This window comes from Mus pahari, chromosome 2, assembly GCF_900095145.1.
Source record: "Mus pahari chromosome 2, PAHARI_EIJ_v1.1, whole genome shotgun sequence".
In the NCBI taxonomy this organism is placed as follows: Eukaryota; Metazoa; Chordata; class Mammalia; order Rodentia; family Muridae; genus Mus; species Mus pahari.
In genome coordinates this window covers 18,446,926-18,462,234 of record NC_034591.1, presented here as the reverse complement: position 1 = coordinate 18,462,234, position 15,309 = coordinate 18,446,926, and the positions used below count along the sequence as shown (strand labels likewise).

Genomic DNA, 15,309 nt, shown 5'->3' with positions numbered 1-15,309 from the left:
TTGGGTATATTTCATATAGGAAAAAAATCTAAGTATGCATGATCATGTGGTGCATACATACATTTCTAGCTATTAGGGCAGTATAGCAGAAGAATAGTCAGTTAGAGGCCTATGTATGTTTTATTGTATGGATTTGTTAAAAAATAAAGTTATTTCATAGAGTATAACAATATTCACAAGCTATATATGAAATACATCATTTATGACCACCGGGTCACTAAGCTGATATGTAATGGTTGAGGAGTTATCTTGCATTTCAAAATTAATCTATTACTTTTCAAGAATAGCTGCACATTAGAAACATGTTTGTTTACTTTTAATAGCAGTACTTGGACACAATCCTGTACTGTTAACCAGATAGTCAAATGGGCACCATGAAATGGTCAACTTTAAATAACGTCTCTATCAAAGGGGCAAAGTCTACTTGAATGAGAGAGATTAGAGATTTCCTAATGGGTTAGTCAACAATTCTCAAAAAGGAACATGCTGATTAATTGCTATAAAAGTTCAGTGATGCCTGATCACAACTCTGTGCATAAGGAGGGTTTCCATGGATCTTGTCACATTCTTGGTGCTCACTCTCTCCTCTCTCACTCTCATCTCATTATGGAGACAGAGGTCTGGCAGAGAGAGGCTCCCTCCTGGCCCCACCCCTTTCCCGATTATTGGTAATTTCCTTCAGATAGATGTGAAGAACTTCAGCCAATCCTTAACCAATGTAAGTATTCTTTGTGCTCCTCTAATAACTTCATAGCAAAGATAAATTGGGAGTTGTTTTAAAAGAAAATGTTTTCCTAGAGGCAGTAAGATTATATATAATCATAAGGTCATACCTCTTGCTATGTATTGTGTACTTTATGCCTTTTACAGGTAGCACTTGTCAGTAAGAGAGTAACAAACAAGTTTTCAGGTTGAAGAGGTTTAGACCAGTTCATTTATTTCATTAATAAATTTAGTTACTAACGTCCTGACCGAAGCTTCCCCTCTCCTCCAAGTTGTGACCCTACCCACTTAATCTACCATTCACAGGAGGAAAAATGGAGGCAAAGTCTGGATCAGAGACTGAAGGAAAGGCCATGGGGAAACTGTTTCACCTGGGGATCTACCCCATCTGGTCACCAAATGCATATGCAATTGTGGATTCCAAGAAGTGCTTGTTGACAGGAGACTGATATTGCTGTCTCCTGAGAGGCTCTGCCAGAGCTTGAAATATGCAGTGGTGAATGGTTGCAGCCAATCATTGGACTGGATGAGTTAGAGAAAAGACTGAAGTAGGTGAAGGGGTTTGCAACCCCATAGAAAGAAAAACAGTATCAACTAACCAGAGCTCCCAGGGACTAAACCATCAACCAAAGAGTACACATGGAGGCACCCATGACTCCAGCTGCATATGTAGCAGAGGATGGCCTTGTTCCTGTGAAGGCTTGATGTCTCAGTGTAGGGAAATGCCAGGAAAGGGAGGCTGGAGTGGGTATGTGGGTGGGAGAGTATCCTCATAGAAGCAGGGGGAGGAGGGATTGAATGTGGGGTTTCTGGAGGGGAAATTTGGAAAGGAGAAAACATTTGAAATGTAAATAAGGAAAATATCCAATAAAAGAAAAGTAAAGGGGAAAAAAGAAAAACTTGTGAATATTACTTATCATTTAAAACAGCAGTTTTTCTTCATCTTTTGTTGAAGGTCAATAGTGAGTAATATTTTTTCAGTAAGTTAGGTATACTTTTAGACATAAATTTTTACTGATGCTGGACGCTAGAGAAATAAAGTGATGCCTAATTTAACTAAATACCAGTGGACATGGAGTAATACAAGGAATGCAAAAAAGGATCCGAACTTTCAGCATAAGTGGTGATATTCATATCTATTTTTAGTTCATGCAAGCCTAAGTCTGGAGTGCAAAATGCTGTGAGATAAGGGACCATTTTTTTTTTTCAGAAAATACTGCATACGTGTAGTACAGCTTCTGCAGTGCCCACACTGTCTGTTTGTAGTAGCAGTAAACCAAATCTGGAATGATGATTAGAATCATTTGTGGTGACTTAAAACTTTAAACTTAAAATCTCAAGTGGGCCAAGCTTTATTGCTTTATTTCTGCATCAATTTTCTACTTCATTGGTCTATTTGTCTATTTCCTGTGAGTACTATATCACTATATTTCTATAGTATAATTTCATGTGTAGTATTGTTGTACCATGAACAGTATTTTTACTCCTTAAATTTCTTTGACTACTTTGGTTCATTATGGTCCCATATGATGTCCTCTATATAAATATGATATCAGAAGTTTGACATATAGCGTTAACTCTGAAAATTAAATTTAGTAATATGGGTATTTTGTTCCTTGACTTTTGTTTTGTGTTCATCTTCTGGTCTAAGTGGCCTGTAGTTTAGTTGAAGGTTTCCACACAAGTTGTAGTTTGGATTTCTGCAGAATAAGGTGGCCTCTAGTTGAGCAGGACATTTCTGTTCAAGTTAGTTGGTTGGAGAAGGTGAGAAGGGTAAGAGGCATGATTTCAGTTTGAGTTGATAGGCACTGAGAAAGAGAGGACTGTCTGCAGCCATGTGATAGCCTACCCAGAGTTCTGGTGACTGGTGTTCTGCTGAATGTTTTGAGGTAAAAGTTCATTGTAATCTTTGCATAACAAATCCCTGAACACTAAGCCATTACATGGTTGACTGCAGGCAATTGATAATTACCATAATGTTATATAAATAACCTTCAGAACCATTTGAAGGTGAGTTTGCCTAAATAAAAACATTAAAATACAGAGATAATATCAGCGTGAATGACGTCTACACTATGTAGATTAAATGTACACGTTTGCTAGTGTTTGTCTTTTCTTTCCTGTTTCCAGTTCTCAAAAGCCTATGGCCCTGTGTTCACTCTGTATTTGGGTTCACGGCCCATTGTTGTATTGCATGGGTATGAAGCAGTGAAGGAAGCTCTGATTGATCATGGGGAGGAGTTTTCTGGTAGAGGAAGCATTCCAATGGCTGAAAAGATTAATAATGGCTTTGGTAAGTAAGAGAATATATTCATGTGTAGGTTGCACAGTGTTTACTGTGCGTTATAAGATTGAAAGTAAGGGATGGGCTTCCTTCTTAGGTACAGTGGGACCTCCCTATGGTTTCCATCTCTCCTGTTCCTAGCATCTATTTCTAGTATCTTCTCATTTCTTTAGGCATTGTTTTTAGCAATGGAAACAGATGGAAAGTGATAAGACGCTTCACCATCATGACCCTGCGTAATTTGGGCATGGGGAAAAGGAACATTGAGGACCGTGTTCAAGAGGAAGCACAGTGTCTTGTGGAAGAACTGAGGAAAACCAAGGGTAAATACCAATTTATACACTGGCATCTTAGTTTAGGTATGTGGGCTTAAGTCAAGTTGGTAATGTTCTATCTAAAACATTTTCATTGTTTTTAATCAGAAATAATAATACAGGTTTCATGTTAGTTTTCTGCTGTGTTGAAGAACTATGCATTCTCATTAGTACAAATGTAGTTTCCCCATTGTGGATCATTTCACCAGAGAGTAAATGTTACTGATAGAGATGACAGATGATATTTGTTTTCATTTTCTTGGATTACATAGGTTTGCCTACATTCACTGAGCACTATAGAGAATACTCTAAGCCCATGTTTACAGCTCTGTGTATCCATGATGTGATCAGTGATTTTTATTTCACAGCAAAAGATTTCAGTAGTTATTTAATGTGCCATAGCATGATATCAAAAATTTATTTTTAATTATTTAAAAATCATTACAATTTTGAGAGTCTGTCCTGTGCTTTGATAATGATCATCCCTACTTTCCTATCTACCCTACTTTATGTTCATCAACTCTAGTGTGTGCCTGACATAAATGATATCTTAGACAAATGTTATTTGTGCTTTCAGAGTTTTATAGTTGATTTTAAAATATTTAGATTGAAATAGAATTATATAATTCACCCCATTTCTGCCCTCCATTCCTTCCCAAATGTCTTCTCTTGTCCTCATTACATGCCTCCTATCCTCCTCTTCCTCCTCCTCCTCCATCTCCGCCTCCTCCTCCTCTTCCTCTTCATCCTCCTCCTCCTCATCATCATCATCACTATTATTATTATTATTAATTATTATTATTATTATGTACATGCATATACATGCATAAAGACACAGCCTCATGTGTATAACTTTCTTGTTGAATGTGGTCTATATGATTTCATGGCTGACTATTCTCCTATGATAAAACCAATTAGTAGGCTCATCATATGTAGAGGATAATTGTCCTTACCCCAGCAGTCATATGTAGCTCCCTTTCTATGGGTAGGCATCTGAAATTTTTCTTTTCTCACATTAACACATCTACTGTTTTGGTCATTTTTCCCCATCTATTTTGTAGCCATTTCTCAGAGAGCTTTTTACAATAGACTGATATTCTGGTTCTTACTATGTTTTTGCCTCCTCCTTTGCATGTTCCATGAGCATTGTAGAAGTTGTGATTTAGATGTATCTGTCTAACCTGGTACCCCCATAATATGTTGGTATTTTCACTGTATCCTATTATGGCTTTCTAATGTACCTCATTTTTAAGGGTATTTTATTTTATTTTTATTATTATCATTATCTTTTTGTTACAGTCTAGTCATTATCCTCCTCCTGGTCTACCCTCTAAAAGTTTCCCATTCCATTCCTTCTCGCCAGTCTCAAAGAGGATTTCCCCCAACCTACACCTCCACATCCAGCCAGGCATTCACACATCTTGGGGCCTGATATCTCTCCAAGCATAGGAGCTTCTTCTCTTACTGAGGCCATATTAGGCAGTCCTCTGCTGTATATATGTTAGGGTACTTGGATCAGATAGTATATACTACCTGGCTGTGGCTCAATGCATGAGAGATCTCAGGGGTCCAGGTTTGTTAAGACTGCTGGCCTACATGTGGGTTTCCCTCTTCCTCACTTCTTCTACCCTTTCCCTAATTCAATGATGGGGGTGCCCTTACTTCAAACCATTGGTTGGCTGTAATTATCTGCTTCTTTCACAGTCAGCTGCTTGTTAGGCATCTCGGAAGGCAGCCATGCTATGCATCTGTCTGCAAGTCTATTATAGCATCAGTAATAGTGTCAGGCCTAGGAACCTCTCCTTGAGATGTGTCCAAATTTGGGCTTGTCACTGGACCGCCTTTCTGTCTGTATCTTCTCTATTTTGACCCTGTAGTTCTTTTAGACAGGAACAATTCTGTGTCAGAGTTTTGACTGTAGGATGGCAACCTCATTTCTCCTCTTGATACCCTGTCTTTATACTGGAGGTGGATTCTGTAAGTTTCCTTTCCCCACTGTTGGGCATGTCATCTAAGGTTCTCTGTCCTCCCAAGACTCTAGTATATTCTAGAGGGTTACCCTGTTTCCCATCTTCCAAAGTTGTGTATTTCTATTAATTCTGCTGGCTCTTGGGGCTTAACTCCTTTTTTCCCCAATACCTAACCATGTTTCCATTTTCACAAGTCCATCCTTCTCGCCTCTACCAACCAATTCCCTTCCCCATTCTGTCCTCTACTTCTTCTCTCTGCCAAGTATAATAGAGGTATCCTCACTTGGGTCCTTTGGCTTGTTAACTTTCTGTGGATTATGTTCTGGGTAATGTGTATTTTTTAAAACTAATATCCATTTATTATTGAACACAAACCATGCATGTCCATTTGCAGCTGGGTTGCCTCACTCAGGCTGATATTTTATAGTTCAATCCATTTACCTGCAAAACTTCCTCATTCTGAATAGCGGAATAATATTCCATTGTGTAAATGAACCACATTTTCCGTGTCCATTCTTCTGTTGTGGGACATCTGGATTGTTTCCAGCTTCTGACTACCACAAGTAATGCTGATAGGAACATAGTGGAGTATGTGCTCTATCGGCACAGTGGGACATCTTTTAGGTATGTGCTTAGGAGTGGACTAGCTTGGTCTTCAGGTAGGTTTATTTCCAATTTTCTGAGGAATATCCAGATTGATTTCCAGAGTTATTGTACCAATTTGCTATCCCGTCAGCAATAGAGGTGTGTTCTTTCTCTACATTCTTACCAACCAGTGCTTTGACCTCAGTTTTTTATCTCAGCAATACTGCTCAGTTGAAGGAAATCTCAGGATCATTTTGATTTGCGTTTTTCCAATCACTAAGAACTTTGGATATTTTTTAAGTGCTTCTAAGCCATTTGAGATTCCTCTGTTGTGAATTCTCTGTTGAGCTCTATATACTCCATTTTTTTGATTGCATTGTTTGTGTTTTTAGAAGTTGACTTCCTGAGTTCTTCATATGTTTTGGATATTAGTCCTCTATAAGATGTGGGGTTAGTGAAGTCTGTAGGTTGCTGATTTGTCCTAATAACTATGTCCTTTGCTTTACAGAAACTCCAGTTTCATGATGTTCCATTTATCATTTCTTTTTTTTTTCCCATTCATCATTTCTTGATCTTGGAGTTCTATTTAACAAAATTTCCCCTGTCCCCAAGCATTCAAGGCTCTTTCCCACTTTTTCTTCTATTAGACTCAGTGTATCTGACTTTATGTTGAGGCCTTTAATACACTTGGACTTGAGCTTTTTGTAAGGTGACAAATAAGGATCTATTTTCATTTTCCTATATACTGACTGCCAGTTAGACGAGCACCATTTATTGAAGATGCTTCCCTTTTTTCCATTGTATATTTTTGGCTTGTTGGTCAAAGATCAAGTGCCCACTGATGTTTCTGTTTCTTGGTCTTTGATTCTATTCCATTGATTGGTATGTTCACTATTGCTCTGTATTATAATAGGTCAGGGGTGTTGATTCCCCCAGAAGTTTGTTTTTTTTTTTTTAAAGAATTGTTTTCACTTTTCTGGGTTTTTTGTTTTTCCATATGAAATAGAGAATTGCTCTTTCCATGTCTTTGAAGAACTGTGTTGGAATTTTGATGGGGATTGCATTGAATCTGTAGATTGACTTGGTATGATGGCCATTTTTGCTATGTTGATTTTGCCAATTCAGAGCATGAGAGACCTCTACATTTAATGAGGTAGTCTTTGATTTCTTTCTTGAGAGACTTGAAGTTCTTGTCATACATATTTTTCCTTGGCTTGGTTAGTTACCACAATGAGATTTACATTATTTGTGACTATTGTGAAGGGTGTTGTTTCCCTATTTTCTTTCTCAACTTGCATATCATTTGTATCAAGGAAGGCTATTGCTTTGTTTGAGTTAATTTTATATCTGGCTACTTTGCTGAAGTTGTTTATTAACTGTAGAAGTTCTTAGGTAGAATTTTTTGTGGTTGGATATATGTACAATCATATCAATTGCAAAGAGTGATACCTTGACTTCTTTTCTAATTTCTGTTCCCTTGTTCTCCTTTTGTTGTTGTGGTGTTCCTGCCTGCACGCAGACCGGCGCCTTGTCTGCGTGGGCACAACACCTTGGGGTGGGTTCGCACTCNTGCCTGCTGAACCCACTGTGGATCCGAACTGGAGGACGAGAACTCCTGAGAAAGAACAGGGCTGCAAAGGAAACTATGGGGCCTTGGCAAGTGTCTGATCAAAGCCCTTATCTTTATTGTCAGGACTGGCTTAAATACAAANAAGGGTTCCCAGCATTCCCCTGAGTCCTTAGAAGTTGCCACGGCGTTCTCGCGATGATGGGCAGTCCTGGCAGTGGCGGGCAGGTGTCCGATGGTGGGCAGGTCCAGGTGACGGTGGGCGGTGACAGTGGGCGGTTCGAGGACGCTGTCCAGATCCAGGGTTCCAGGAAGAAACTCCCAACCTGTCTGCAAGAGGCGGAACACAAGGCTTAGAGGGAGGAGCCAACAGGTTGTCTTAATGTTCTAGCTAGAAATTACTTCAAGTACTATATTGAATAGAAATTGGGAAAATGGACATCCTTGCTTTGTCCCTGATATTAGCAGGTTTGGTTCAAGCTTCTCTCCATTTGTTTTAATTTGGCTGTTGGTTTGTTGTGTATTGATTTTATTATGTTTAGGTATGGGGCTTGAATTCCTGATCTCTCCAATACTTTTATCATGAAGGGGTGTTGTAGTTGGTCAAATGCTTTTCCAGCATCTAATGAAATGATTGTGTGATTTTTAAAATATAATTTGAGTGTGTTTATATAGTGGGTTACTTTAATGGACTTTCATATATTGAACCAACATTGCATCCCTGGAATGAAGCCTACTTGGTCATGATGAACGATTATTTTGATGTGTTTTTGGATTCAGATTGCTAGAACTTTATTGAGCATTTTGCATCGATATTCATAAGTGAAATTGGTCTGAAATACTTTTGCTTTGTTGGGTGTTTGTGTGGCTTAGGTATCAGAGTAATTGTGGTATCAAAGAATAAATTAGGTAGAATTTCTTCCCTTTCTATTTTATGAAAGAGTTTAAGGAGTGTTGCAATTCTTTGAAGTTCTGTTAGAATTCTGCACTGAAGCCATCTGGTCCTGAGATTTATTTGGTTGGAAGTTTTTTAATGAGTTCCTCTATTTCCTGAGGAGATTTGGACCTATTTAGATAGTTTACCTGCTCCTGATTTAACTTTGGTACATGATATCTGTCTAGGAAATTATACATTTTTATCTAGATGTTCTAGTTTTTTGTTTTGTTTTCTTTTGTCTTGTTTTTTTGAGTATAGGCTTTTGTATTAGAATCTGATGAATTTTTGGATTTCTTCAGTTTCTGTTGTTATGCCTCTCTTTTCATTTTTGAGGGTTTTTTTTTTTTTTTTTTAATTTTGATAATGTCTCTGGGCCCTTTAGTTAGTTTGGGTCGGAGTTTACCCATCTTGTTGGTTTTCTCAAAGAACCGACTTTTGTTAATTCTTTGAATCATTGTCTTTATTTCTATTTGGTTGATTTCTGCCCTGAGTTTGACTTTTTCTGGCCTTTTACTCCTCTTGGGGGTTGTACTGGATAGCTTTGTGTCAACTTGACACAGCTGGAGTTATCACAGAGAAAGTAGCTTCAGTTGGGGAAGTGCCTCCCTGAGATCCAGCTGTAAGGCATTTTCTCAATTAGTGATCAAGGGGGGAGGGCCCCTTGTGGGTGGTGCTATCCCTGGGCTGGTAGTTTGGGGTTCTATAAGAGAGCAGGCTGATCAAGCCAAAGGAGGCAAGCCAGTAAAGAACATCCCTCCATGGCTTCTGCATCAGCTCCTGCTTTCTGACCTGCTTGAGTTCCAGTCCTGCATCCTTTGGTGATCAACAGCAGTTTGGAAATGTAAGCCAAATAAACCCTTTCCTCCCCAACTTGCTTCTTGGTCATGATGCTGTACAGGAATGGAAACCCTGACTAAGACAGGGGTGTTTTCTAGGGCTTCCATGTGTGCACTTAAGTTCTTAGTGTAGGAACTCTCCAATTTCTTTATGAGGGCACTTAGTGTTATGAATTTTCTTCTTAGTACTGCTTTTGTTTTGTCCCATAAGTTTGGTATGTAGTGCTTTCATTTTTCTTGAATTTAAAATAATCTTTAATTTCATTCTTCCTTCATTCCTTGACAAAGTTATTGAGTAAAGAGTTTTTCAGTTCCCTTTGGTATATGGTTTTTCTGTTGTATTTTTTGTTACTGAAGCCTAGCCTTAGTCCCTGGTGATGTGATAGGATTCATGGGATTATTTCAATCTTCTTTTACCTGTTGATGCTTGTTTTGAGACTGGTTATATGGTCAGTTTTGGAAAAGTACCATGAGGTGCTGAGAAGAAGGTATATTCTTTTGTTTTATGGTGAAATGTTTTGTAGATATCTGTTAAATCCATTTGGTTCATAACCTCAATTAACTAATTTCACTGTGTCTCTGTTTAGTTTTCGTTTTCCACTCTTATTGTTTGGGCTTCAATGTATGTTTTGAGCTTTAGTAAAATTTCTTTTATGAATGCGGGTACCCTTGCTTAGATGTTCAAAATTGAGTGCTTTTCTTGATGAATTTTTCTTTTGATTAAGTGTCCTTCCTCATCCCCTTGATAAATTTTGGATGAAATTCTATTTTGTTGGATATTAGGATGGCAACACCTGCTTGTTTCTTGGGAATGTTTGCTTGGAATAATTTTTTTCCATCCTGTAACTCTGAGGAATATCTGTCTTTGTCATTGAGGTGTGTTTTTTGTATGCAGCAAAGTGCTGGATTCTAATTTCATATCCAACCTGTTAACTTAAGTCTTTTTACTGGGGACTTAAGTTCATTGGTATTGAGAGGTACTAGAGACAGAAGATTATTAGTTCCTGTTGTATTTACTGTAGTAGGTGTTTTTTTGTTTGTTTGTTTTGTTTTTGTTTTTGTTTTTTTTTTTTTCGGTTTTTGAGACAGGGTTTCTCTGTATATCCCTGGCTGGGTGGTATCATTTTTATGAGATCTTCTCCTTTTACTTTTGTGGTGTGATGAATAATATCTTGTTTTTTCTTTGGTGTAGGTACCCTCCTTGTTTTGGAGTTTTTCTTCTAAAATCCTCTGGAGAGCTGGATTTGTTGATGATATTGTTTACATCTGTATTTGTCATAGAATAGTTAGATTTCTCCATTGATGGTGACTGAGAGTTTTGCAGGGTATAGTAGTCTTTATTGGCATTTGTGATCTCTTAGAGTCTGCATGGCCCTGTCTAGGCTTTTCTGTCTTTTAATGTCTCTGTTAAGAAGTCTGGTCTAATTTTGATAGGTCTGCCTTCATCCTTTAGGTGGCGTTTTTCTCTGAAAGGGTTTAGTATTCTTTCTTTTTTCTGTGCATTTAGTGTTTTGATTATTGTATGGTGAGAGGATTTTCTTTTCTGGTCAAATCTACTTGGTGTTCTATTGTCTTCTTGTACATTTATTGCAATCTCTTTCTTTATGTTGGGGAAGTGTTCTCTGATTTTGTTGAAGATGCTTCTGGGTACTGTGAGGTGGGAATCTTTGCTCTCTTCTATTCCTATTATTCTTAGGTTTGGTATTTTCAGTGGATCCTGGATTTCCTGCATGTTATGGATTAGGAGTTTTTGCTTTTATGAATTTCTTTTGACTGTTTTGTCTGTATTTTCTAAGGTATTTTCTATCCTTGATATTCTCTCCTCTATTTCTTGTATTCTGTTGTTGATTCTTGCATCTGTTGTTCCTGACTTCCTTCTCAGGTTTTCCCTTTTCAGGATTGCCTACATTTGTGTTTTCTTTATTGATTCTTCTTTATTTTTAGGTCTTGGACCACTTTGTTAAATTCCTTCATCTGTTTAATTTTGTTTTCCTGTATTTCTCTAAGGGATTTATTTGTTTGTCTTTAAGGACTTCTACCTGTTTATCTGTGTTTTTCTGTTTTTCTTTCAGTGAGTTATTTATATCTTCCTTTAAGGACTCTATTATCTTCATGAGGTAGGACTTTTGGTCAGCATCCTGGTTTTAAGGAGTGTTGGTGTGTCTAGAGCTTGCTGTGTTGGAAGAACTGAGTTCTCTTTGTGCATGAGTATATTGGCTTCTGTTATTTATGGTCTTGAGCTTGTCTCTCATCATCTGGCTCTCTCTGGTGTTGACTGGCCTTGGTGTCTCTGTTTGTGTTTTGCATCCTGTGACTCTGTGTTGCTGAAGGTCTCCTTGGAGGCCTGTGGTCCTGACTGAAACAGATATCTTGTGATGTTTTCTAACTGTGGTACCTAATACTGCATCTGTAGCAGACCTCCTGGGAGAGCCTTCAGATTGTTGAGTCTTCAGAACACACCAGTGGTCTGCCCATATGGGAGGTACAGGAAGGATGGTGGGCAGATTTTTTAAGGGGTTTCAAGTGTGGTGGATATGGATCCCAAGTCCCCTAGGATCCTTGGGGTCCAAGCTGCTGTGGTTATTTGGAGAGGATATCTTATCTGTGGCCTTAGCTGTAGCAGACTCCTGGTGTGCCTTCAGAATGCAGGGTCTTCAGAAGAGTAGAGAATCTAATGGTCTACATAGTCAGGATAGTGGGCATGGTTTGCCAAGACCTCTTTAATAAGGGTTGGCAGCTATAATTATTTTCAGAGGAATATGACCCTTCCTCTTCTACAATCAATTATTGAAAAATATTTCCTTCACTAGATATGGCACATCATGTCCAACAACCATGTTAGAATTTTTCTGGCTTTGGCTTATACAGATCTTGTTCCTTCTGCCACATCTGCTATGAGTTCATATTAGCAGCTGTCCTGCTGTTCCCAGAAGACACTGTTTCCTTTCCTTTCCTTTCCTTTCCTTTCCTTTCCTTTCCTTTCCTTTCCTTTCCTTTCCTTTCCTTTCCCTTTTCTTTTCCTCTTTCTTTCTTTCTTTCTTTCTTTCTTTCTTTCTTTCTTTCTTCTTTCTTTCTTCTTTGTTTTTATTGGTTATTTTATTTTATTATATTTCAAATGTTACCCTCTTTGCCAATTTCCACTCCACAACCCTCCTATCTCATCCTCTTCCCTCCACCCACTTCTAGGAGTGTGCTCCCCCACCCACTCACTCACCCACTCCCCCCTCACTGCTTTAATCTCCCCTTACACTGAGGCATCAGTCCCTCTCAGGAACAAGGTCCTCTGACATTGTTTTCTTTCTGTTCCCTCTTCTTCAATGATCCGTGAAAATTTCAAGGAAGCAGAATATTATATAGATTATATTTATCACTGAACATTTTCAATCTCTTAACCTGTGATACTTCACCTTTTGTTGCCTTTGTAGTGGTCATCATCAACTATGAGAAGAAGTTTCTCTGCCAGTGGTTATGATATGTCTTATAGGCATGGCTTTCCTCTGGAGAAGGGTTGACATACTATAGGCCATACTCTTTAAAAAAAAAAAAAAAAAGAATAATTCTGTCTTAAGAGCTAAGAAGTGCCAGTAACTTCTTGACTACTGGTGAAAAGTTGTAGCTATCTCCACTCTCTATACAGGGATTAAGTCTTATTACAGAGTTATGTCTTACTATACTGGAGAATCAAAGTGAAAAAAAAAAGCATATACCCTATGAAACACAAATCAATGAATAATTAAAACATATCCATAGCATTCAGTAAAATAGGAACATTAATTAAAAATATCTGACCTACATTAGGCTATGACCAGGTGGATTCAGTGCAGAATTCTACCAGAATTTCAAAATGACCTAACTCCAATACTCCTCAAAGTATTTAGTAAAACAGAAAATGAAGAAATATTTTAAAATATTTCTAGAGAATGATATTACCCTGACAACAAAACTAGGCAAGGCCTGAAAGAAAAACAGCAAGAAAAGAAGGAAGGATGAAAATTTAGGACAACATCCTTGGTGATTATGGAGAATTTTTTCAATAAAGTATTTGTTACCAATTTCATAAGTACATCAAAAAGAGTGTCCTCCATGATCCAGCTGGATTCATCCCAGAGTTTCAGGGATGGTTCAATGCATATAAATGATTAAATATAATCAATTTAATTATTTATTCTTCTGTGGAACTCAGTATTTTGACTAATATTCTAACAAAACTCTCATGACAGCCCAGATCTTTTAGATGCACAGAGAAACTGTGAGACAATTTTCTAATTAAATCACTTATTTAATTAAATCTCATCTATTTCCTCCAACTCTTCTGGCTGGCAGTTCTGCACAAGTAAATTTCTTTTGTATATTTACCTAGAAAAAGTCTTATTTACTGTGACAGAGAAAATTACCCACTCAAGAAGTTTCTGTATTGACAATTAGATATTTGATATGTAATGATTTTTAGAATACTTTTCCATATAACATGGCAGGAAAGACTAAAATTAATTCAGTTCTAACCTGTGAGAGGCATGTATGGCCATATGAAAATATTACCCTCCACTCCTTTTTGGGAAAATAAAACATTGTATGACAATGCAGAATATAATTGATGTTTAAAAGGCTAGCAAAGCCACAGCAATTTCAAGGAGTTTCTTTTTTCTTTTTTCTTTCTTTTTTCTTTTTGATATGATATCCAGGTTATTAAGTGAGCAAATATAAATAATAAATATGCAGGAAAAAATTTTAAATTGTTCTAGGAATAAGAGATCATAAATTATTACAATTTACTTATAAGAAAATGTTAACTTTTTTCAAAAACAAATTTTTATTAGATATTTTCTTCATTTACATTTCAAATGCTATCCCAAAAGTCCCCTATACTCTCCCCCACCACACTGCTTCCCAACCTAACTACTCCCACTTCCTGGCCCTGGCATTCCCTATACTAGGGTATATGATCTTCTCAAGACCAAGGGCCTGTCCTCCCAATGATGGCTACTTGGACATCTTCTGCTATATATGCAGATAGAGATATTAGTTCAAATTGTTGTTCCTCCTATAGGGTTGCAGACCTCTTCACATCCTTGGGTACTTTCTCTAGTTCTTCCATTAGGGGCCCTGTATTCTACCCAATGATGACTATGAGTATCCACTTCTGTATTTTCCAGACACTGGCATAGCCTCACAAGAGATAGCTATATCAGGGTTCTGTCAGCAAAATCTTGCTGGCATATAGAATAGGGTTTGGGTTTGGTGGCTATTTATAGGATGGATCCCTGAGTGGGGAGGTCTCTGGATAGGCATTCCTCCTGTCTCAGCTCCATTTTTCTCTCTGTAACACTTTCAATGGGTATTTTGTTCTCCATTCTAAGGAGAAACGAAGTATCCACACATTGGTCTTCCTTCTTCTTGAGTTTCATGTGTTTTGCAAATTGTATCTTGGGTATTCTAAGGTTCTGGGCTAATATCCACTTATCAGTGAGTGTATTTCATGCACGTTCTTTTGTGATTGGGTTGCCTCACTCAGGATGGTATCCTCCAGATCCATCCATTTACCTAAGAATTTCACAAATTCATTGTTTTTAAATGCTGATTAGTACACCGTTGATTACATGTACCACATACTCTGGATCCATTCCTCTGTTGAGAGACATCTGGGTTCTTTCCAGCTTCTGGCTATTAAAATAAGGCTGCTCTGAACATAGTAGAGCATGTATCCTTATTACCAGTTGGAACATCTTCTGGGTATATAATCAGGATGGGTATTGCTGAATCTTCCAGTAGTACTATGACCAATTTTCTAAGGAATTGCCAGACTGATTTCCAGAGTGGTTGTAAAAGATTGCAATCCCACCAGCAATGGAGCAGAGTTCCTCTTTCTTTACATCCACTCCATCATCTACTGTCACCTGAATTTTTGACTTAGCCATTCTGACTGGTGTGTGGTAGAATCTCAGGGTTGTTGTGGTTTGCATTTCCCTGATGATTAAGCATGTTGAACATTTTTTCAGGGGCTTCTTAGCCATTTGGAATTCCTCAGTTGATAATTTTTTGTTTAGCTCTGTACCCCATTTTTGATAGGGTATTTGATTTTCTGGAGTCCACCTT

General features: G+C 37.8%; 1 protein-coding gene across 1 annotated transcript in view; it reads left to right on the top strand.

The window, feature by feature from the left end:
* Window positions 1–505: 505 nt before the first annotated feature.
* Window positions 506–15,309, top strand: part of LOC110316176 (cytochrome P450 2C39) — a 49,277-nt gene continuing 34,473 nt past the window's right edge. Inside the window, exons 1-3 of the mRNA XM_029534992.1 lie at window positions 506–718; window positions 2,854–3,016; window positions 3,181–3,330. Of these exons, the coding sequence (XP_029390852.1) occupies window positions 551–718; window positions 2,854–3,016; window positions 3,181–3,330 (481 nt within the window). The 5' untranslated portion in view covers window positions 506–550. The remainder of the gene's footprint in view (window positions 719–2,853; window positions 3,017–3,180; window positions 3,331–15,309) is intronic.